The sequence below is a fragment of the Macrosteles quadrilineatus genome, unplaced genomic scaffold (genome assembly GCF_028750875.1).
Source record: "Macrosteles quadrilineatus isolate MER2022 unplaced genomic scaffold, UCM_ALF_1.0 Scaffold_5__1_contigs__length_97177068, whole genome shotgun sequence".
Classification (NCBI taxonomy): Eukaryota; Metazoa; Arthropoda; class Insecta; order Hemiptera; family Cicadellidae; genus Macrosteles; species Macrosteles quadrilineatus.
Genome location: NW_026542598.1, coordinates 77,506,228 through 77,529,646, shown reverse-complemented (window position 1 = coordinate 77,529,646; position 23,419 = coordinate 77,506,228). Strand labels below are relative to the sequence as shown.

General features: G+C 33.7%; 1 protein-coding gene and 1 non-coding gene across 2 annotated transcripts in view; both read right to left on the bottom strand.

Moving 5' to 3' along the window:
* Positions 1-12,774: 12,774 nt before the first annotated feature.
* On the bottom strand, positions 12,775-12,846 carry Trnah-gug (transfer RNA histidin (anticodon GUG)). The gene has a single exon. It is a non-coding gene; the product is annotated as a tRNA-His (tRNA).
* Positions 12,847-17,699: 4,853 nt separating this feature from the next.
* Positions 17,700-23,419, bottom strand: part of LOC128995704 (uncharacterized) — a 46,849-nt gene continuing 41,129 nt past the window's right edge. The window contains exons 2-3 of the mRNA XM_054420722.1: positions 20,455-20,640; positions 17,700-20,263 (exon numbers count right to left, since the gene is read on the bottom strand). Coding sequence (XP_054276697.1) covers positions 17,700-20,263; positions 20,455-20,640 — 2,750 coding nt within the window. The remainder of the gene's footprint in view (positions 20,264-20,454; positions 20,641-23,419) is intronic.

The following is a 23,419-nucleotide window of genomic DNA, read 5'->3' as shown; positions in this document are numbered from 1 at the left end:
GAATACATATGTACGGGGTCCAGTTTGTAATCCTTTAAACACAGGTCTCTAAATGTCTCAAACACATCAGCCAGTAGCAATACATCTGTTTTAAGATATAAATCATGATATTCTTGTAAATTATTTATATTAAAATGGGTCCAGACATTTTTAGCATGTTCGTATTCGTTGGAAGAGATATGTTCTTTAGTTAAAGTACTGTAAAATTTTTCAATTGGAGGTAGAGACTCTGCGAACTTATCTGGTCCCGTCATATATTCATATGGAAATACGCCTTTACGTTGTAGTAGTGGATTGTCTATGAATCTAAATGTATTTAAATTGGAAGCTAATTTGTATAATGGAAGGGACAGAAAGTTATAGGAATCTAAAAATATCAAATCATCAACAGAGAATGATATATATTTTTCCATATCTTTAGCTATACAATTTAATTTATGTTTATTAAACTTTCCCAAGTGTTGCATTATTAAATGTCCATCGTAATTTTTCAAGTTATGGAAGAATATTGGGATTTTCTTTGTTACTTTATAGTTTAAATTACAATCATTGTGGGCAGCTCCACGGTATTGCCCAGAGGAATGGCAATGATCTCTCACCCTATCAAAATATAGGGGCTTTTCACAAATGTGACAGTGTGTTGAGTTTTGGAAAGATACCTCTTGCTCAGGAGTCATTACTAGGGGAATGTATATTGCCATTTGATTTTTAATATAATCATAAGTCTCAAATAGCCTTTCGAAAAACACATCTATAACATTTATACCACTGTACAACTCTTCAGAAATAATTTTTGAATCTTTTACTACGACAAATGCAAAACCCGATGGAATATGTATATTGGAGTTTATAAAGCATTCAAAATCAGCATAAATTACATATGGAGCTTTAATTTGATATTTATAATTTTTAAATTGTAATATATCTTGTTTAGACATTTCCACTCTTTGCGCATCAAAATTCTTACAATATGTTATATGACGTTCTAATTTATCATTGGTGTAAAAATGTTGCAAACACAGCTTGCAAAAATGCTTCTTATTGTTATCTTTTGTACAATGGAACATTAACATATCAAAATCACGAATTAAACAATAATGTGATTTACGACCTTCTTGTAATAATAATAAATCTACATGGGTATTACTATTCAGTTTGGTTGTTCTTAATGGATATACACATTTCTGGTCTTCAACTCCAAATACATTAACACTTATATTATTTTGTGTTTCAAATTTATCAATATCAGATATTTTTACGGGATATTTTATATTTGTCATATTTAACTGACTTTCATAGGGTACATAATTAGAGACTCTATTAGCATTTTCATTGATACAATTCCTTGGATATAAAGCTGCTAATATCGACCAAAGGAAACATTTATTGTCAAAATTTCTTATATTTAGAACTGCATGTTTTGATTGAATACTCTCTGGTGTGGGGATATATGACTTTGGAGTTAGGGGTTTATACTTGTAAACATGCAGCTGCCAATACTTAGTATAGTCATATATCCAACCACTGCCTTGGGCTTGATATTTGTGAATGGATACATCAATCTTTAAAAGTGCATTTTTAATTTGAGGCTTTAAATCTCTTTTCTCAATAATTAAGGTAGTAAGACTTCTAAAATCCGCTATACATTCTTTTTCATTAACTAATTTTCCATTTTTATCCATTGAATATTTTATAAATTTAATTCTCCTAACTAAAGTCCATTTTATTGGCAGAGGAAAAGACTTGAGAGTATTTTCAAGTTCAGCTCTAATTGATTCACCAACAAATTTTATCATTGTGTATGGACAATTGTTGCAAGAATTGATATGTCTTCTAAAATGGCCAACAACATTTTTCTTACAAAAATTACAAGTCTTGTGACTTTGTAATATATGTGATTTTAAAGCCACATTATTATCACAGATTAAATCACAAACCTTGCACAGTTTCACATTCATTTGATGAATTACCTTGTAGTGGCGAATCAGGTTACTTTTGGTGGAGAGCGACACGGAGCAGTGTTGACATGACGGCTTCATGTTTAGGAATGAGGACTTGGGCTGATGTCACCTCTATTTATAGATTTTCCGAAAATTTCAAAAATTTTAACCAGAAATTGTGAAATTTTCAAAAATTTTTAACCAGGAATTGTGAAATTTTCAAATTTTTTAACTAAAAATTAAGAAGTTTTTACATAAATTTCAAAATTTTTAATTAGAAATTACTTCAACGGGAGGTCACCCACTCAAGACTTAATCAGTATTTGCCACTAGAGACGAGAAGACTGACCATGAGTCAGGAGCAAGAAGCCTGACCATAGGTCAGGAGCGCGCCATGAGCCGGGAGCGCGCCCGAGTTCGCGTACAAACCTCGCACTGTCAAGTTGATGATTTTGAGAATATACATGTGAATGGATATGGATTTGAAATAGTAATAGTGTTGTACAATGGTATTGAACATTTATATAGGCTTGTATAGGCCGAGAGCTGGATTTGTAAAAAAGTGGTCAAAAAAAGCTCACCATGTTATTCTTATGGGGAAAACGTGCCTAAAGTGATGTTAAACCATCATATTGCCTCTACTCTACATTTACACTTGTAAGGGTCAATAAATATAAGAAATAGCTTTTTTAGCTTAATATCGAATATATTTATGGGGAATAAGTAAGAAATAAGGTTTGACAATTTTATAGGGATATTTAGGCAAAAGATCAGGATTTTTGGTTTTAGTGGCCAAAAAATGATCCCATGTTATTTCTTATGGGAAAACGTGCCCCAAGTGACTTTAAACCCGTATATTATATCTACTCTACACAAACATTACTTTCGCTATATAAACCTTATTTTCGCTACACAAACACCACTTTCGCAACACAAACCTTACTTTCGCTACATAAACCTTACTTTCGCTACACAAACATTACTTCCGCTACATAAACATTACTTTCGCTACAAAAACATTACTTTCACTTCATAAACTTTACTTTCGCTACACAAACATTACTTTCGCTACATAAACATTACTTTCGCTACACAAACATTACTTTCGCTACATAAACATTACTTTCGCTACACAAACAATAATTTACTAAACAAATTCTATGAGTTATGCAATTTTCCTAACTGTAATAGCGAAATATCCATTGTCTGTTATATTTTAAGAAAATAATTAGTTAGCTAAAAGTACTTTCAAGAGACGAGTGAAAGTGGGTTCATACATGTCCTTGACCATTTTTTAAAGCAGTAATCAACTATTAGCAAAAACAGTAATTTCTTTCATCTTTTTTTGTAATTGATATTTTATGAACATGAGTTTTCTTGCATTAAATTGTACATTAATCTTATAATTCTAACAATGGTTATAAATATGAAGAGCCTCTCTAAGCCGCCCAGAGAGGAGTTCTGATCCTGGCTGAATGAAATGCGATCAATCAAATTATGTGCTTTTGTTGGCGCTCTCAACATTTCATCAGCGTTTTCCACTTGGATATAAATATTTTTGAAAACTTTCTGTTGATTGACGATGTTTTTTATAATGATACACCATCTTATTTTTCTATAATATGGATTCATAAGTATCAGATTGGAATAAATATTAAATTGGACATAGTATAGTAGTTTTTTATGCTGTTACTGAATTTGCATAGTGAATAGAAATAAGCTATTGCAATATAGTCTGAAAACAAATCATTTAAGTAAACATTAATTTTTTTTTTAATAACGTTATAAATTAAATATTAAGTTCATGCAAGGGCGTTTAAAAGACAATTGATTTTATATTTATCTTTACTTTTTATTCAATTTAAACCAGCCTCAGGCATCCAAATAATTTATACATAATTTATATTTATTTATACATATATTTATATTTATTAATATTTATTTATACAAATATTTATACATAATAATTTATAATGTATAACTATGTTTTTGTATGTTATCATAACAAGTATTAAACTAATATGCGTATTAAATAAGTATAGATAATAACATGTAGCTCGGCTCACTTTGGAGTTAGCTATCCTATACAGTAGGTCTTACAAACGAACAGAGTTGCACGTGTTTTATAAATAATAAAAAAAATCACGAAAGTAAAGATTAATATAAAGGGTGTCCCAGTAAGAACGCCGGATTTGAGGAGCGTCTTATCCTTATCTGTATTTCAATAGGAATTCCCAAATTATCAGCGATGTTATCAGTATTAGGTCCCATTTGTAGTCATGAATCTCTACACGACGGATCAACGCGTGGTCATAGTTAAAGTGCACTACAAGTACGGAAGCTGCGCACTATTTACGGCCGGGACAATGCACCAAATGATCCACCTGTCCGAAGATTGATTTATAATTTCGAATAAATTGGCTCAGTTCTATTTTGGGGATATTTAAAGTCGCTTGTTTTCGCCAATAATCCTCAAACAATCCAAGACTTGAAGGAGGAAATGATTCGTGCCATTAATGGAATTCAACAGGAAGTGTGTGAAAAAGTGATGGAAAACTTTGTCAAGAGATTTCGAGCTTGTCAGTATTCAGCAGGTTAGCACTTACAAGACATAATACTCAATTACTAATCGGAGATACTATGCTTTAAGATTCATGTTTCATATTGTAAATTTAGTGAGAAAATATATGGTTTGTTAACATTTCAAATCCGGCGTTCTTATTGGGACACCCTTTAGATTATAGCTTGAAAGGATCAACTGAACTAACAAGCTTATTGAGTTATTGTTCTATTAAAAACCTATGTTTGTTAAATTTAAATTATAGATTAAGTCAATAATGAAAAATATGCATTTGCTTATGGGACATTGCGTTGGTGAGTTAATCTAACAATAGTAGGTCTATCCTTTCCATACAAATATCCACTTTTTGTTTTATAAAGATTATCAGGCCATATTTGTATTCAGTCACCACCTTAATAAATATTATGTTATACCACTAAATAGTTACTTTTTATACAAGATTATTGTGAAGTTGTACCTTATACTACTGCGTATACTAATAATTCTTGTTTACTTCCATATTTTTTTTTATATGAAATAAAAATTAAATGTTATCAACATTTTTTGTTGAAAATACCAAGAGGGTATTTGCCACACCATAATCATACTATGCCTTCAATATTAACAAAAAGGGTGATTGGCTGGTAATTAAAAATACAAAATATAATATTAATACAACAATATTTAATCTCTATAGGAAAAGTTGAAATTCATACAAACATCTCTTCTTGGTTTCCTCAAATTTAAATACGCGAACCCTTTAAACCACCCCTTAAAAATCACATCTTGTATAAAATTCATCTTTCGCAAACGGAAAATCAAATTAAGCGTTAAATATTTCCCAGCGCCGATAATTAAAGCTCCTCTTGTATAATTCACTCGCCTGGAGCCATCTTAAAGCGCTTACCTGCCGCTAATTATAAACATTGTGTGGCTTGTCTTCCGCAATGCGGTTAGTGATTCAATAAATTTTAATCTTCTCACAGAACCTGATGTGATTAAATTACTTCCATCCGAACAGTCTTTCATGTTTTATGTGAATCGTACTAAACCAACTTGTTGAAACAACATTTTTATATTTAATTGGGGAAATGGAAAAACTATTTTTTTCAGTCACCCGACAAAGTGGGATTCCTTCCACATGTTATAGTACAGAAAGACTTACTTTGGCGCACAATTTTTACTTTGACGCACTCCAGTATTCCAATCAAACAACACAGAACAGCGTGCTTTTATTATGTAGGTAATCGGTGTTGAAAATAACTTCTTACTAAGTAACTTCTTTATAAGTTGGCAACACTTAACGATATTACGACTACGATCAGATAGTACAACGTTTCCCATTTCGTTCATGTTTCGATTTAACCTAACCTAAAAACGTGTTGTACAGTTTTTGAAAGACTAATTATTATATGATTTATAGTAACTGTATGAAAAATATAATGCGTAAAAACGAGTGCAAGCTGCCTTTGATGCACTCGAAACTTTCCACACTCACATACGGCTCGTGCGTTAACATTTCTCTCGTGTGCAGCCAAGTGCCACTTTGCCCACTAGTCACACAAATAACTATTCTTACTCCCGGGAAAAGTAAAATTTGCTGTTTATAAGAGAAAGGTGTAATCGAGTGCAGAATCGTTCACTGTAGGTTAAATAGCCGATTTTACAACAATTATCATAATAATACTAATAAATCTACACATTTTACACTTTTTACTGTATTATGAAGTACATCTTCACATCACGCCTACAATCACCATAATATGCATCTATTTTATTAAAACCCACATAAATTTAAAATCATTCAGGAGCGTATTGGCACAATCATCCAATATTATTCATTGCTGTCCTCAAAACGTAAAGAATAATGACAGTGCAACAGCTGATCTACGAGTAGTAACAGCCAGTGTTGCCAACTTCCTGAGTAAACTTACCCACACGGCTTCTAGAGCACTTACCATTGTATGTTTTGGAGTAAAGAATTTGGAGTGCGGAAAAGTTAAAGGAGTGCAGGAAAGTAAAAAATAAGTATTTTTAGTGTTACACTTGTTTTTATTTTTGCGCACTCAATTACCTTTGAAACACACTAAGTGTTTAACCCTATATAACAGGAAAATCATGTGGCGATGTCAATGAAATTTCTTTTAATAGACATATTTTTGCAACACGAAGTCTAGCAGCTCAGTAGACTCTGCAAGTGTACACGTACACTCACGATCCCGTGTCGTGTCACCGTGTTCGCGTGTTTTCTTTACCGCACGTGCAACTCGTTGACTGAGCACGTGTCCTCTTCCAGACACGACGTGCTCAAGGGGCGACTGACAAGTCACAGGAAGTCCCGACGAGAACTACTTCCTGCAGGGTAGTTGTTGTACATAAAGTACTTAGCTGCAAGGTGTCATGTTACAGAAGGTACTTACGGAAATGTTCGGGACATAGTGTATTTCAAAAAAATAAAGTGAAACTCTGACGAGAGAATGATTTTAAATTAAACATAGTCTATCATTTTAGAAATTACGTAGTTGCTTAAACTTATCATCTTTAACCATTGCAGATATTGAAAATATAAAGCAAATCATTCAAAAGTAATTAAAGTAATCTAAAGAAATATAAGACAGCAAAAATTGTAATTACTTATTCCTGCCCTCTTATTAAGGTATACTACAAAAACTCCAAATGGGAAGGATTGCAGGTTAATAGAAAACAAAACTTGACAATTTATTTTTATTGAACTACTCAAATTACCATTAAAATAGATTGTTTCATTCTGTATGGTAGTTTTATAAGGGGCTATTCGCAAAAAGTTGAATAAAGATTATACCTATTTAGCTATGACATGTCCCTTCGACTATGGGGAACAAGATCCAAAATATACTATTTAATACTCATAGTTTATAAGGAGAATAGGAAATTGAATGATTCATCACTGTAAGCTAAGCAAGTTTTTTTGTTAACTCTCATTCAGGAATGAGTGCATTTATTTTCAACTAGTTAATGTGTTACTGAATTAACTTTGGTGTCCACAGATGTGCGGGTCCAACACTTTCGGTGTTTGTTTCGTCACTTGTGGCTCAAAGACACCCCCTCACCCCCCCCCCCCCTCTTACGGCAACATCACCCTTCTTGTCCCTTTCCTCCTCCTCAAACTACCTCTGTGGATAAACCCCCAACCGTTTGATAATCCACCCTAGGTGTTGTATTTGGTAAGTTTAGCGTCACATAGGTTATTGCAGTATTTGACAATTATTGTTAAGTTTAAATAATACCACTATGAAACTCACTTTTGCTAGTAAATATTCTATTGGGTAAGAGACACCTAGGACACGTTTGGGTGTTGTGCCAACGGATTGAATTAATTCCTAATAAAAACAAAAATACTACACAAAGTCAAAAAAATCTCGTAATAACATTTGCAGTTTTAGAAATATACAACATTCGCACATTGTATACATATTGTACTGGCAAATCAAAGAAAGCCATAAGTGTATAATTAGAAAGGTTTATCTGATTAGTATTTTTTTCGACTTTAACTGAGTATTACACTTACATTTTTGGAGGAATAGTTCACGTTTAAAATTGTGTTTACCTATTACAGTCTGACCACTTTTCTGCAATATGATTTAAAGGATGTATGTGTTTACGATACATCATTCCTGTTTTATCTAGTAGATTTAGATAAAAAAAAACAAATACAAACCAAATCCAGAACATTTCAGGATTTTGAAAGTGCTTATAAGCATTGATCATTAAACCATTTCAAAATTGATGGGAGAGAAAAATTAACATTTTCAACCCCAGTTATGCACGTTCCTTATTTTTAAGGGCTATTATGTTAAGTATCAACTATTTACCATATATTAACATCAAACTACTGTATGAGCCAAGTGGATATCATTAAATACACGTGACTCTCCGAGACGATCACGCGTCGAACACACTTCACAAACACGCTTACAGACCACACACACGCACTCACAAACATGAGCACGTACGTTCTAAGCGTAGTTACAAGTCTAACACCTTCAAGTTGTATTTAATAACTTTTTATATGTGTGAAAATCTCTTCTAGCTGTTAGTATGATTGATGTTAATGACTAATTTCATATATATGTATGATCATTGATTAATCTTTATATTTATGCTGTATGATTTGTTTGTGAAGATTAACCATCACATGTTTTAATATTGTAAAATGAGTAAATAAATAGTGATTGAAATATTGTACTGAAATTGACTACTATTCTTATTTGACTTTGATAATTGACAATTTAATATTTTTAGTACAATCATACAAGTAAACCATTATCTTCTTATACCATACACACCTTCCCACTATATCTCTCCAACAATAGGCTTGGTTATTTAAGTCCGAAATTGACAAGCAATACATAATATACAATTTTAATACGTGCCAATGGTCTAATACCCCCATTGCAGCAAACCAGTAGTAAGTGAGTTACTATTTGTCTGATAAGATTTAACGAAACAATTTCCATAATCAAGTCATAATCATCACCAATTTAAATTAAATAAGATTAATCAAGTAGCCTACTTAAGTTTACTGCTAGAAAAAGGAAGAAGCATTTCTTTGATTAAATGTTAATAGTATATGATGACACAAACAACATTGCCAAATTTCATTAACATACACCCATAGACAAGCAAACTACTGTACAATGGTTTTCTTACTACAACAACGCTTTGAAGTACACAATTGTTTGTATACACACGATGACTGTAATGGAAATTTGGCATTTTCGTGTTTTAGGGTTGAAAAAATTGGGTAAAAACCATGTTTGAACCCTATAACACTCCGTTCTTCTCACCCTATCTTGCTGGTTCGCGAACTCCTTCAAGTTTATCCTGCCTATCATGCTCAAGCCAATCATGCATCATGGGTGGTTTTAAAGACCATACATTAGACCCATTAGTGATTTACTTTTTCATTTTGATGTCCACAGAGGCCAAAACCAATATTCGTTCAAATGTTTATATTTTTAAGTACGTGTGTCTGTGAACACGACGACTCGATTAAAACTACTCGAGTCATCGTGTTCACAGACACAAGTATATACAAATATACAAATTTGAACGAACATTGGTTTTGGCCTCTGGGGACATCAAAATGAAGAAGTAAATCGGTAACTAATGTATTTAAGGTCTTTAAAAACCACCCATGATGCAATAGATGAGTCTATGTGAACGAGGCTGGAGGAGACAATTGCAAATATTGACCGCTGCAGGGGAGGATCTGTGTAAATTATGAATCAGAACTCTGACGTTCGTGATGTGTTGACAGAGAGCAATCATAAATATTATCTGCCAAACTGCAGAGTCAATATTTTGTTCATTTATGAATCCTTTGAAAAAATTGACAACACATTTATGGAAATCATCAGCTGTGACTGAAGTGGGTTGGGAAGTGAGCAAGTTGATAATACAGTGTCCTGTAAGCCTTTATAAAAGTAGATAACAAGATTAATATTATATAATTGCATTTGTTTTTACAATTAAATATCTCCAATAGAAAGACAGTTGTGTCCCTTTAGATACTTTCTAATAATACATATTTTGGTGTGTACCGAACCACTGCAGGTTGTGGCATTATCCTGAAAAACATTTGGCAATTGACAGTCTTGAACCAGGTGCTTCATGACAAAAATCTGAACTGTAATGACTGCATCATTCGTGTCATTGTATCTTCCATAATTTAGTGGGTTTTATGCAAAATTGTGTATACAGTATTTGATTTTATGCATGTCAAACAAATGAAGGGACACACTTACAAGCTTCCTTCTCTATTAGTTCCTCCTAATGGATTAAATATTGAATTAAATGTTAGATTAAATGTTAAATTGATGTTCTCCATTATTAAACAAAACCTCCATAAGAATTAATTAACAAAATCAAGTTGATTATAAAAATGTACTTATAGTAAGCATAATCGATCAGACATCAAACAAAAAGTTAAATTCAATACATAGTTTATTATCTTGATATTTTAAATATTTAACGTAAAGAAATCTTAAGGACGCTTGAGTTTTAACAAAGAACGTCATGCTTGATATAATAAGCAGCAGTGCAGATGTTGTTGGAGGAAATTTTAATTGTACGAGTTCGTTTGGTATTGTGTCCGGCCTTTCATCATTTCCTATTCACGTTTGATGAAACTGAATGGTATAATTGAAATGAATGAGTGCTTTGTACACAAACTCAGCAGCAGAGAGAACGTTTCGACCTTATTTTGCTGTATTCTAAAATGAACGATGTGGCGTTGACTGTATAAGTACTGACCTAAGAATATTTCAAAGCTATTGAAATACTTAATACGGTAACAATTAATGATCATTGGATTAAACAATATAATTACTGGTTCTAAAATACTTACATCGAATGATATTTTTATATTATTTCTCAAATGATATTTAACAAGTAGTATCATTAATATGGTCCGTTTCTTTTTACGAAGCTTTGAATAAAATAATGAAGTTTATACATTTTAGAAAAAAGGGCATATACGATTAGTTGTTGTCATCGTAGTTTTAATTTTAATACTTAGGTTTAGGATCACTTTACTTTCTCATTCTGGTAATATCAAATGTCAAAAGATTGTTAAAACATGTCCCGAGCTGAAAAATTCTCTAAGAACTCTGTAAAATTTTAAAGCATTATCTATTTTAGTTAAATTATGAACCAGACTTATCTGGCAAGGAAGGAAAACTAGTGACAGAAGGGTTTTGTGCCCCAAAAGCTGGGATTATACATTTTAGAGTAATCTATGAAATTCATTAGAATACATACAGTTAGCATATCTTTCAACTTTCTTCACATAATTTTGTTTCTATAATATTTGATTGGTAAATGCAGTTTGTTATCCCACAATTCAACTGTATGGCTAATGAAAAATACTTAGTAGATTGCTTGGTTAAAAATAAATCTTGGTAAATGTTCCTTTTTAAAATATGCGTTGAGAATTATCTCTGAACATAGACTTTGTGTGTTCCTTGTACTAATTTGATTCATTCTGGCTCTAAAGTTGCGAAAATACTAATTTTACTACGCACTTTTTTCAGCAATGAAATAAGTAAGCTACGATGTTTTCGCTTTGTTGTGGTTCGCTGAACAATGGTTACCATTTTGCATAAAAAGCCATTGTAATATTATTCCACTGTTACTATGTTCAATTAATAAGCCATACGATTGTTTATATGTACTTAAAATATTAAGTCAACTTCTAAAGAAACATGTTTTTAATAAAGAAACATGTTTTTAATAGCCTGATTGCCGGCTTAAAGCAACAGATAGCTTTATAACTATTAGTATGTTACTTTAAAAACAACACGTTCCATGGATGACACTTTTATAAAATGACAACAGCATCAACTGTATGCTTTAATGGTCTACAAGAGGTCTATCTTAATAGCATCCCACTCAGAAAGCGATTACCATACTACCAGCTCAGAGTCCCCAAGTCGTTAAGAACAGCTGACTGTTGTCACAAAACTTGGGGTTGAACATAAAATCATAATCTGTCACAGCTGTAAAGTAAACCATTACGATACTAAGCATTGATAATAGATTATAGAATTGGCCAATACTTTTAACAAGTAATTGAAACTTCTTTATTACGTACTTCTTTTATAACTTCTTTCATTCTGCCATCTTACTGTTAAGTCTGGAAATGCTTTTTAAGTGCGATTTTCTCCGGTAGGTTTTTAGTGCGAATAGTTTTATTGTGTAAATATTGTCCTAAAAATAGTTTATAAATTCATAATTTTATTATGGTTGGAATTTATTTATAGTTAGAAAAAAAAACGGGAAACAAGATCGTTGTAACACATTGTTACAAAGTCGTCTTATTTTCAGTTGTGTTCTTATGCATTTCTTTGAATAAAAAAGAAAAAAATATACATTCACCCTAAAATTATCTCAAGCAAATTTTCAAGAGTAAGAGAATCCATAAGGAACTATGTCTAATCGATTTGTTTACTTTTGGATTCATAATAATCACAGATAATTTAACTAAATAAATATTGCATTGCATTACATGGTTTTAAGTTTGCAATTTTATCTAAATCCAATAACACGTACTTTGTTAGTTAGTATTTCGGATTAACTAATGTTTTAGTTTTAAATTTATAACATGTATGAGAAGTTCCTTATTTCTTTTGCAAGCAATGTAGCTAAATAATAATAATGGAGATTTTGATTACACTGCGATTCAGTTTCCATCTAAACCTACATGAAAAAGATTTGCCAAACAAAAATTTGACCTGCCGTGACCAGGATTCGAACCTGGGTTATTGCGGCCACAACGCAATGTCCTAACCACTAGACGATCACGGCTATCTGGTCATGGTACAGGACAGTGTTGAGGAGGTTCATGGTAGAACGGAACAGACAAACGAACCATGAAGAAGAGAAAACGCCACGCCGCGCCGCGTCTGTAGAGAGCGGAGCAAGTGAGAGAGAGGGAATTCATCAGTGAGGTTGGAAAATAACAACTACAGATACATGAGTACTGGAATATAATCTATGAAATTTATTTAGATTGATAAACATACCAGTAGAATGTGTATATCATTACGTTCTCGCCCCGTATATAGTACCCTGATCTTTAACAGGGTACTATTGTACTCTTTCATGTTTTTTTAAATGTCTCTTAAATGTTTTCATCAACATTTTCGAGTTTAAGTTGTGAGTAGAAACTTACTTTACCATATAAATAACACCAGATGTCAAAAGATGGTTAAAATACATCCACAACAAATATGTGAAAAGAGCTTTAACTTAAACAAGTCATTAATGCAAACCTGTAGTTTGTCTAATAAAATAATAAGTGTCAGAAGTTTATTATTTAAATATCTAAGAAGATATATCAAATTCTGTATGTAATTACCAAAGGATAGTTTTACAATGAAACAGGAAAAGGAACAGAAAAGTGGAGTTTGAAAATTATTGATTCCTATATTATGGATTTCCAGCCTGTATGAAAGTCAATTATTACAAACTTCATCGCGCATTACCAGGTAATAATTTCTACTGATAATTAAACGTAACTCAAAAGTCATGATGCGTAGCACGTAATCCACTAAACTAAATTAGATCTTTTGGGAGCTACAACTGACTAACTGGCTTGAATTGCATTTTAATTCAAATTCAATTTGATTTAATATTTATTTTTATTTTGTTTTATTTCAAAATATCTTAACTCGTTTAACAGTACAGTGTACTCAAACAACAACTTATAAATAACACACTTATAATTACTTACCACAAAAAATAGCAATGACTAAATGCAAATTAAATGGGTTGGTACTTCATTTTTTTATTGAGCAATGCTATATATAACAGAAATACAACGCAAATAATAGCTAATTTATACTTAAAAAACTTAAAAAATAATTAAAAAGCAAGATGTTTTTCAACAGATCTAAATAGGGTTTAAGTGATAGAAGTAACAATAAACCACAGTAAAAAAAAATAACGAAAAAAGAGCACTTCCCTTTCAGGGACGAACATATTTCAACATCACGTAAAATTAACATCACCTTCTATAACTTATTAAAAAATATTGTAGAATTAGCACTTGAACAAACATCTTTTGGAAGAAGGTTAAATAAATTGGTCTCAAGGTTAGCAGTTTGTGTCGCAGGCTTAAAAAACTAAACAAATTTTGTTCTGAAATATGGGACCTTCCGCACAGTTAAATTAAACTTAGTAGGCTGTAAACTATCATAAAATAGATAAAACAGCTTATGCAACATATGTTGTGAAGATAAAAACGAAGCAATGTTGTTTATCAACCTATTAAACGTTTTTGCACACGCCAACCATAAAATCAACGCCTACCTAAGAATTTATGTCTCTCGTGCTACAGTACTTGTACACTATATCTATTGTGCAGTACTGCATGTGGACTAGGACTGCATTTTATTACACTTTGTAATATTTAGTTTAATGCGGCTCTTAGGCGTGGTAATAGTAACAATTGAGTTCTTATCGATGTTAAGCAATTAAATGTTTCTTGGTAGGTTTTTTTTTGTAGTAACATGTAAGTGTATCGTTATATAGGCATAATAAAATGCATCTTTACTATTTAACATATATTAATTACTAGCTGTTTGCCCGTTCTACGTATACAATATCTGACAGTTTCAAAGCCAAAACGAATGCTTCGCAATTAAATGTCACCCGATCGTGTTAGTCCATATTTTATATCTAACGATGAAAGGAATTGCTTTACAGTATAGATTTGTGAGGTATAGCCCTAAGGTAGGCCTGTAATTGAAAGTTACTTTTCACATTGGTTAAAAGTAGTTAAAAAACTACCTCAACCTCACTACTGCACACTTTATTCGGGTTGAGATTTTTATTAACAATGGTGCTCTTGTCTTTTCCACGAAAAATAAGGACATTAATGCGTTACCAATCGACATACACACACAAATACAGAATTGAGTCCACACAACATTTTGGAGTCCAGACAGAAAACGCTAAAAATTAGACAGTAAGACATCAATTAAATTTAATAAGCAATAAGGTGCAGTGTTTATAAATAAATATTGAAAATAGTGATGTGTTTGTATGTAAAAATGATTCTTACTGCTACCACCGGTTCTAAAGAAAAGTTGCAGTATCAAAAACCAACGTTTACATTTGAGAAAAGATGTTAACATATTAATGACAGTTTGAAGAAACTACCTTTATCCAAACAAAGGTTTCTTATTTAAAAAATTACCGGTACGTAATCTCTAAACGATAATCGGTACATATATCTAGCAAACATTCGGAGGAAATGTGACAAAAACGCACAAATCTGGGGCTTTGTACGTTTGTAGTTTTATTTCCTAAGTAGGAAAAGTACCAATATCGTTGTCGATATGTAAGAAAGTAGAAACCAAAATTTACACATTGGATAAGCGAGTTTAGCTACATCTGTTAAGTTAAACCTCTGTTACCGTACGATCACAGAGAAATCAGAAAGATCTTCCAAGATCGCAGCAACATCCAGGATCACCCACTGCAGTTGTAATTTTTACTTTGCACTTAACACAACTGTAACACAACTGTCCTTGAAGCGCCGTCAATGAGTGGAAACCTTTGTAAGCTACAGTATTGGTGACGATGATTAAAAAAATGTAAGTTTCCTTGCACTAATACAACACTGATTCACGGTATTTTCCCCGGTTATCAAAACTCAAGAACAATCGTTGCACTTGCGATTAATTAAACCGGTTAAGTAAGGCACAACGTTTTTGGATGTGGTAACAAAACTTGATCGGAAATGGTTGCGGTATTTTTAAACAACTTTGCATGTAAACATATCAGTGACAGCTAGAAGTGAGAACTAATCCAAACAGCTGATCGTTATTTCATAAAATGTAATAGTAAACATTTTGATAAAATTTGACAAAAATCGAACAAAAATGGGTTTTTGGTGGTTTGTTATTTTGTTTTCAAAGAAGCGAGGCCATGTTTTTATAGCCAAAGGCATTCTTACCAATTCATTAAATACAGAAAAATGATTAGAACCTTGATCGGTACTCTAGTTTTCTAGGAGTAGGCCGCGTAAAATGACATTTTGGCGTTACAGACGAAGTCACAGAATGGACAAACGGACAGACATACAGACAGAAATTGAGATAAGACTCGTTTCGGCTTTCTTAGGCTATGAAACGTAAAAATAACCAAAAACTGCGTGATTCTAAGCAATGTACAGACAAAACTGTAATTTTATTTATATAGATAGATATAGATATCACCTCAAGCATAAATTTCGTTATTGTATTTAAATAATTTATTAGAAATTGATTTTGACTGTTAGAAAGATTAATCATTTGCGAAACTTACTATTTACAAAAGCCACCAATCTGCGAAAAACTTAGTCCCTTTTACATTAAATGTAATTTAAATTTAGTTTAAGTGTAATGTAAAATGAGTAAATATGACCAAACATCACTAAGCAATTTACAACTCATTGTAAACTGTTTCTCATTGTTGTATTTAAAATGAGGTTCTTTAAAATTTGAATAGTTAAAATAGTAGGCCACTACCGTCATTTTCAATACGTTGAATATTTTCAGACATTTAGTTTAAATGACTTTTCATACTTTAAGTGTTTTGACTACATTGCAATTTCTGGAGGCCAGGGGATACTCCAGCTTGAAAGTGAGTCAAATATAAATCTACATTTACATTACCTACTCTATCTTACCCAATCTTATCATTTTCAATTTATAGAAAATAAGTAGGCTAGGTTTGATAGAGTTGTTAGGTAAATCTAGATTTATATGTGGCATGTGGGTCACTTGGAACGGGAGGATTCTCTTACCTCATAAACATTCAACAGTCAAATAACGTAGGGTTGGGAATGTTTACTAAATTAAAATTGAAATAGTTATCATTAATAATAATTAACTCTAAAAATCAAATATTTTGTCTTTTTCTGTATTTACCAGGCATCCATTTATCTCGTTTGAATAGTTATTTTTATCTTAAAGAACAGTAGAACCTCAGTAATCCTACCTCGCTTGGTCCGACCGTGCCACCGTAATAGTCCAAGAAAATTATGTCTTGATATTATGTTATAGCAATGCAGTTTTCATTTAAACTACTACAATATCTTAAACACATATCGATGGAAAATATCACTATAAAATTATAAGACCCCCCACCGAAGCAACCCTGCAAACTGAGCGACTTTCCATTTGCCTTAATTGATTTTCAATTAAATCTATTTAAATAACATTAGGTTTAACAAGTACCTAGGTTTGCCGAGGCTAATAAAGTGTGTTTTTAGTATAATATTAGTAGCTTATAACATAAAATACTCAATTTGCCAAGTTTGATCAAAATATCTTCATATACAAGCAAACTACAACATTTTACAATATTCTCCATAAGAATAACATAGGAATTTCAAATTCTTAATTTATTGTAAAAAATTAAAAACTGTACAAAAACAATTTGGTATACAAAATTATTTGTTTTTTAAGCTATTTAAGGTCTAAAGAGAAATTGGGAAATTTTGTGTATTGAGTACTACCACTACTTCAAAAATGAGAAAACCCTACTTTTACCCCATAAACACCCCCCCCCCGGGTTAAACCTTGTTCCCACGGTCGCTATCACTGCTATTGCTGACGTGGTAGTAGGAACAACAGGGACATTGTCTATAATGCTGCTCACCATCACTGCTATTGCTGACGTGGTAGTAGGAAAAGAGAGGCATTGTCTATAATAGCACTGCTCGCCATCACTGCTATTACTGACGTTGTAGAATGAACAACAGGGTCATTGTCTATAACGCTGCTTACCATCACTGCTATTGCCGACGTGGTAGTTGTAGGAACAACAGGGGCATTGTCTATAATGCTGCTCGCCATCACTGCTATTACTGACGTTATTGAATGAACTACAGAGTCATTGTCTATAACGCTGCTTGCCATCACTGCTATTGCCGACGTGGTAGTAGTAGGAACAACAGGGGCATTGTCTATAATGCTGCTTGCCATCACTGCTATTGCTGACGTGGTAGTAGTAGGAACACCAGGGGCATTGTCTATAATGCTGCTCGCCATCACTGCTATTGCTGACGTGGTAGTAGGGAAAAGAGAGGCATCGTCTATAGCACTGCTTGCCATCACTGCTATTGCTGACGTTATAGAATGAACAACAGAGTCATTGTCTATAACGCTGCTTACCATCACTGCTATTGCTGACGTGGTAGTATAAACAACAGAGGCATTGCCTATAACGCTGCTCGCCATCACTGCTATTGCTGACGTGGTAGTAGTAGGAACAACAGGGGCATTGTCTATAATGCTGCTCGCCATCACTGCTATTGCTGACGTGGTAGTAGGGAAAAGAGGGGCATCGTCTATAGCACTTCTAGCCATCACTGCTATTACTGACGTTATAGAATGAACAACAGAGTCATTGTCTATAACGCCGCTGCTTACCATCACTGCTATTGCCGACGTGGTAGTAGTAGGAACAACAGGGGCATTGTCTATAATGCTGCTTGCCATTACTGCTATTGCTGACGTGGTAGTAGGGAAAAGAGAGGCATTGTCTATAGCACTGCTTACCATCGCTGCTATTGCTGACGTGGTAGTAGTAGGAACAACAGGGGCATTGTCTATAATGCTGCTCGCCATCACTGCTATTGCTGACGTGGTAGTAGGGAAAAGAGTGGCATCGTCTATAGCACTGCTAGCCATCACTGCTATTACTGACGTTATAGAATGAACAACAGAGTCATTGTCTATAACGCTGCTTACCATCACTGCTATTGCCGACGTGGTAGTAGTAGGAACAACAGGGGCATTGTCTATAATGCTGCTTGCCATCACTGCTATTGCTGACGTGGTAGTAGGGAAGAGAGAGTCATTGTCTATAACGCTGCTTACAATCACTGCTATTGCTGACGTGGTAGTAGTAGAAACAACAGGGGCATTGTCTATAATGCTGCTCGCCATCACTGCTATTGCTGACGTGGTAGTAGGGAAAAGAGAGGCATCGTCTATAGCACTGCTTGCCATCACTGCTATTGCTGACGTTATAGAATGAACAACAGAGTCATTGTCTATTACGCTGCTTACCATCACTGCTATTGCTGACGTGGTAGTATAAACGACAGAGGCATTGCCTATAACGCTGCTCGCCATCACTGCTATTGCTGATGTGGTAGTAGGAAAAAGAGAGTCATTGTCTATAACGCTGCTTACCATCACTGTTATTGCTGACGTTGTAGTAGAAACAACAGAGGCATTGCCTATAACGCTGCTCGCCATCACTGCTATTGCTGATGTGGTAGTAGGGAAAAGAGAGTCATTGCCTATAACGCTGCTCGCCATCACTGCTATTGCTGATGTGGTAGTAGGGAAAAGAGAGTCATTGCCTATAACGCTGCTTGCCATCACTGCTATTGCTGACGAGGTAGTATGCAAAAGAGAGGCATTGTCTATAGCACTGCTTGCCATCACTGCTATTGCTGACGTTATAGAATGAACAACAGAGTCATTGTCTATAACGCTGCTCGCCATCACTGCTATTGGTGACGTTGTCGTAGAAACAACAGAGTCATTGTCTATAACGCTGCTTGCCATCACTGCTATTGCTGACGTTATAGAATGAACAACAGAGTCATTGTCTATTACGCTGCTTACCATCACTGCTATTGCTGACGTGGTAGTATAAACGACAGAGGCATTGCCTATAACGCTGCTCGCCATCACTGCTATTGCTGATGTGGTATTAGGGAAAAGAGAGTCAGTGCCTATAACGCTGCTCGCCATCACTGCTATTGCTGATGTGGTAGTAGGGAAAAGAGAGTCATTGCCTATAACGCTGCTTGCCATCACTGCTATTGCTGACGAGGTAGTATGCAAAAGAGAGGCATTGTCTATAGCACTGCTTGCCATCACTGCTATTGCTGACGTTATAGAATGAACAACAGAGTCATTGTCTATAACGCTGCTCGCCATCACTGCTATTGCTGACGTTGTAGTAGAAACAACAGAGTCATTGTCTATAACGCTGCTTGCCATCACTGCTATTTCTGACGTGTTAGTAGTAGGAACAACAGGGACATTGTCTATAATGCTGCTCGCCATCAATGCTATTGCTGACGTGGTAGTTGTAGGAACAACAGGGACATTGTCTATAATGCTGCTCGCCATCAATGCTATTGCTGACGTGGTAGTAGTAGGAATAACAGAAGCTTTGTCTACAGCACTGCTCACTATCACTGCTTTTGCTGATGTGGTAGTTGTAGGAACAACAGGCTCATTGTCTACTAACTATATTTTCTAATGGAATATTCCTCATGTGATTAGGTAATACAATACTAATTTTAACTTATCTTGAACTTTGTACAAACAGATTCTTTGGATCTCTAATCAACTGAAAACGTGACCATCAATAAAAGAATAACTTCGACTAGTTCACCGACAAGTCCAACGTCCACGTTGAACACTTGGCAAGATAACGGATAGGTGCGATGGATGTTTGCTAACATCTGGTGTTTGACATCTCTACACAGAGACTTACTCTGACAGTCATATAGAGTGCTAAATAACTGTGGACCTGTCTGTTGTTTCAGTTGATGTAGTTGATTGACTTTCATGACTATAACTAAGAAAACCACAATGAGTGGAAATGCTGAGGACAAATACGTATCCAATGATATTTTTCTTTCCGCGATGGTAAATGTGTGATACCCCACAATGATGGCTACCAATCCAAAAGCTGTGATCCAAACGTATTCTTTAAGTTTCATTTCAGTGTTTGATAAGTCTCTTTGCAAAACCTTCAATATTTTGAGGTGTCCTTCTTCAAGGAAACGAATTTTCAGCTGTCTTTCTGGAGTCCTTCTTTGAGTCAAACATTCATTGAAAGATTCGCTGTTTGTCTCATGAATCTTCGTCATTTCTTTTACAATAACAATCTGTGTATCTCTAATGCTGCTCAGAAAGACTATGGTTGTTAAACCTTGAACGAACCAAAAGGTTGTATAATGCAAAGTTGTATAGAAGTATGTGATGGGGAAGGTTCTTGGCAGCCACCTCGAAGCTTGATAGGCATTGAGTAGGGAGATGAGACCAGCAATAGCCCATGATAAGGCTTGGTACGACTTTGCCATACTACTTTCAACATTGTGTTGTGGTGTTAACTCACTTTTAATCTTCTCAAGGGTCAAAGCTACAGAAATAATGGTCTTTTGATCAAGTATTGCCATGAATATGGCCAATTCTATGCAACAGTTTTCTATAAACATCACAATCTTTACTAATCTACTATCAACACCTTCATAGGATTCTTTGTACAGGTAGATGAGTATTTCACTTGCGTACATCACTATTATCGATAAACTATAAACAACCTTGCCTGTGTGATACTTCAGTGTTTTCAATGAAGTGACATTTGTTCCTATCACACAGTTTAACCAAAAAAGTGATTTGAAATTTCCGAAATTCACATCCATGGTCATGCGGGTAATCTTGTCTTGGAGTTACTGTTGTGTTTTTGTTGCCAGGTTACTTTATTTACTTCCCTAATCGATACTCAGCTAAATAAAGTACATTTTATGTGTGAAAGGAAAGTAATATCAATAACAATTACTTAATTGAAATGGTGAAGTTGAAGACTTAGAGAGTTTCGTCCAATCCATAATTTGTTACAACTCTCGAGAAAAACAATTATATGCACACATAATAAACTAGTTGAAATCTAGCTCTATTTGTGAGAATATACATTTTAAGTTGCTTAAAAAGTAAAAAAAATATTATATTAATTCGTATTCCAATTTAATTTATTTTTAAGTTCACACGATTAGTTTTTTCGGAGGATTTGCTGACTTGTCATAGAAATGTTTCTTATATATTCTTGTGACAGTAATAATCGTCCCAGTTTTGTTGTTAATCATAGTTTTACCATTTTAATATAAACACATTTTATAAATATTATGGCTGGTTGTTGTAAAATATCATTCTGTAAATCGTTATTTAAGAAATTTACAACCTAGGCCCATGGATAAAACATACTTCTTTAGTAGATTTGCAATCCTTATAACTGAAAACATATTTATTATCATATTAAAATATATTTACTATCGTGTTGTTGTTTACAATTTCTTTCCTGTTATTTCAGGTATATAAAACCTCGTTTAACCAAATAAAACGATATAATCATAAACAATAACTCATCCCCTAGCTATTGAACCAAACAGTAAATCACAAATAAAGAAAGTAGCCCTTAAATAATAGAAACAACATTTCGTAGACACTCGTACTCATCACAGTGACACCAACATGAACCAGACACGAAAATGAAGTTTAAAATTTTACAATGGGAAATTACGTTACAATGGGAAGTTATGATTAAGTAACTGCTATTGCTGACGTTGAAGTTGGAACAACTGACATATTGTCTACATGACTAGTTGACATCATGTTCAATGCTGGAATTGTAGAAGAACAACAGACACATTGTCTAGATCACTAGTTGCCACCTTTGCTATTGCTGGATTTGTAATAGGGACAACAGACACACTGTCTAGATCACTAGTTGCCATCACTGCTATTGCTGACGTGGTAGTAGTAGTAGGAACAAAAGGGGCATTGTCTATAACGCTGCTCGCCATCACTACTATTGCTGACGTGAAACTACAACGCGATATGTATTTTAAAAACTCCGTATTACCAAATATGTTTTGAACAGCTCCATTTAAGCAATGTTAAATAATATTAATTTTTTGTTTATATTTGTGATCCATACCGTGTCTGTTCTAGTATTCGTGATATTATCTCATTAACGGTATCACTGATACTTTTAAGGAGCTTATATTCCCAATGGTTATAGTAAATTATCTTCCTTACTGTTATGAAAGGTTTACAGTAATTATTAAACCCTTACTACTCTTCTATTTAATTTTTATCCCCTAGAACTGTTGTACTATCCAGTACCACCTGCGGCCTGGGAAACCACCGCTGTCACGAACAACCCTCCCCTATGTTCAACATCCTGCATCAGACAACAGCTGATGGGTAAATACACCTGTAAAGCACTGTGGATACGCCCACCAATAATATTAACAGGACTCGCTCCCATGGACCGTAAAATAACCGTCACCTGTCACGAAAATAAATAGTTCCCAATCAGGTGTTAGAATTCTGTAAATAATGTTTTTACATTAATTCAACTAAAACATGTAACCTATATTAAACATTTGGTTAAAACCAGAATTAACAAGGGAAAACATAGTGATTATACTATTAATGATATTACTATTGTTTGTCTAAAGTTACTCTGTTATATTACAATAAATTATTGTCAAACAATTTTTTTTTTTTTTAAGAGGTTGGCGGCCTCTTTTAACCTTGCATTTGCCCGTCCACATAGACTACAGATCTGT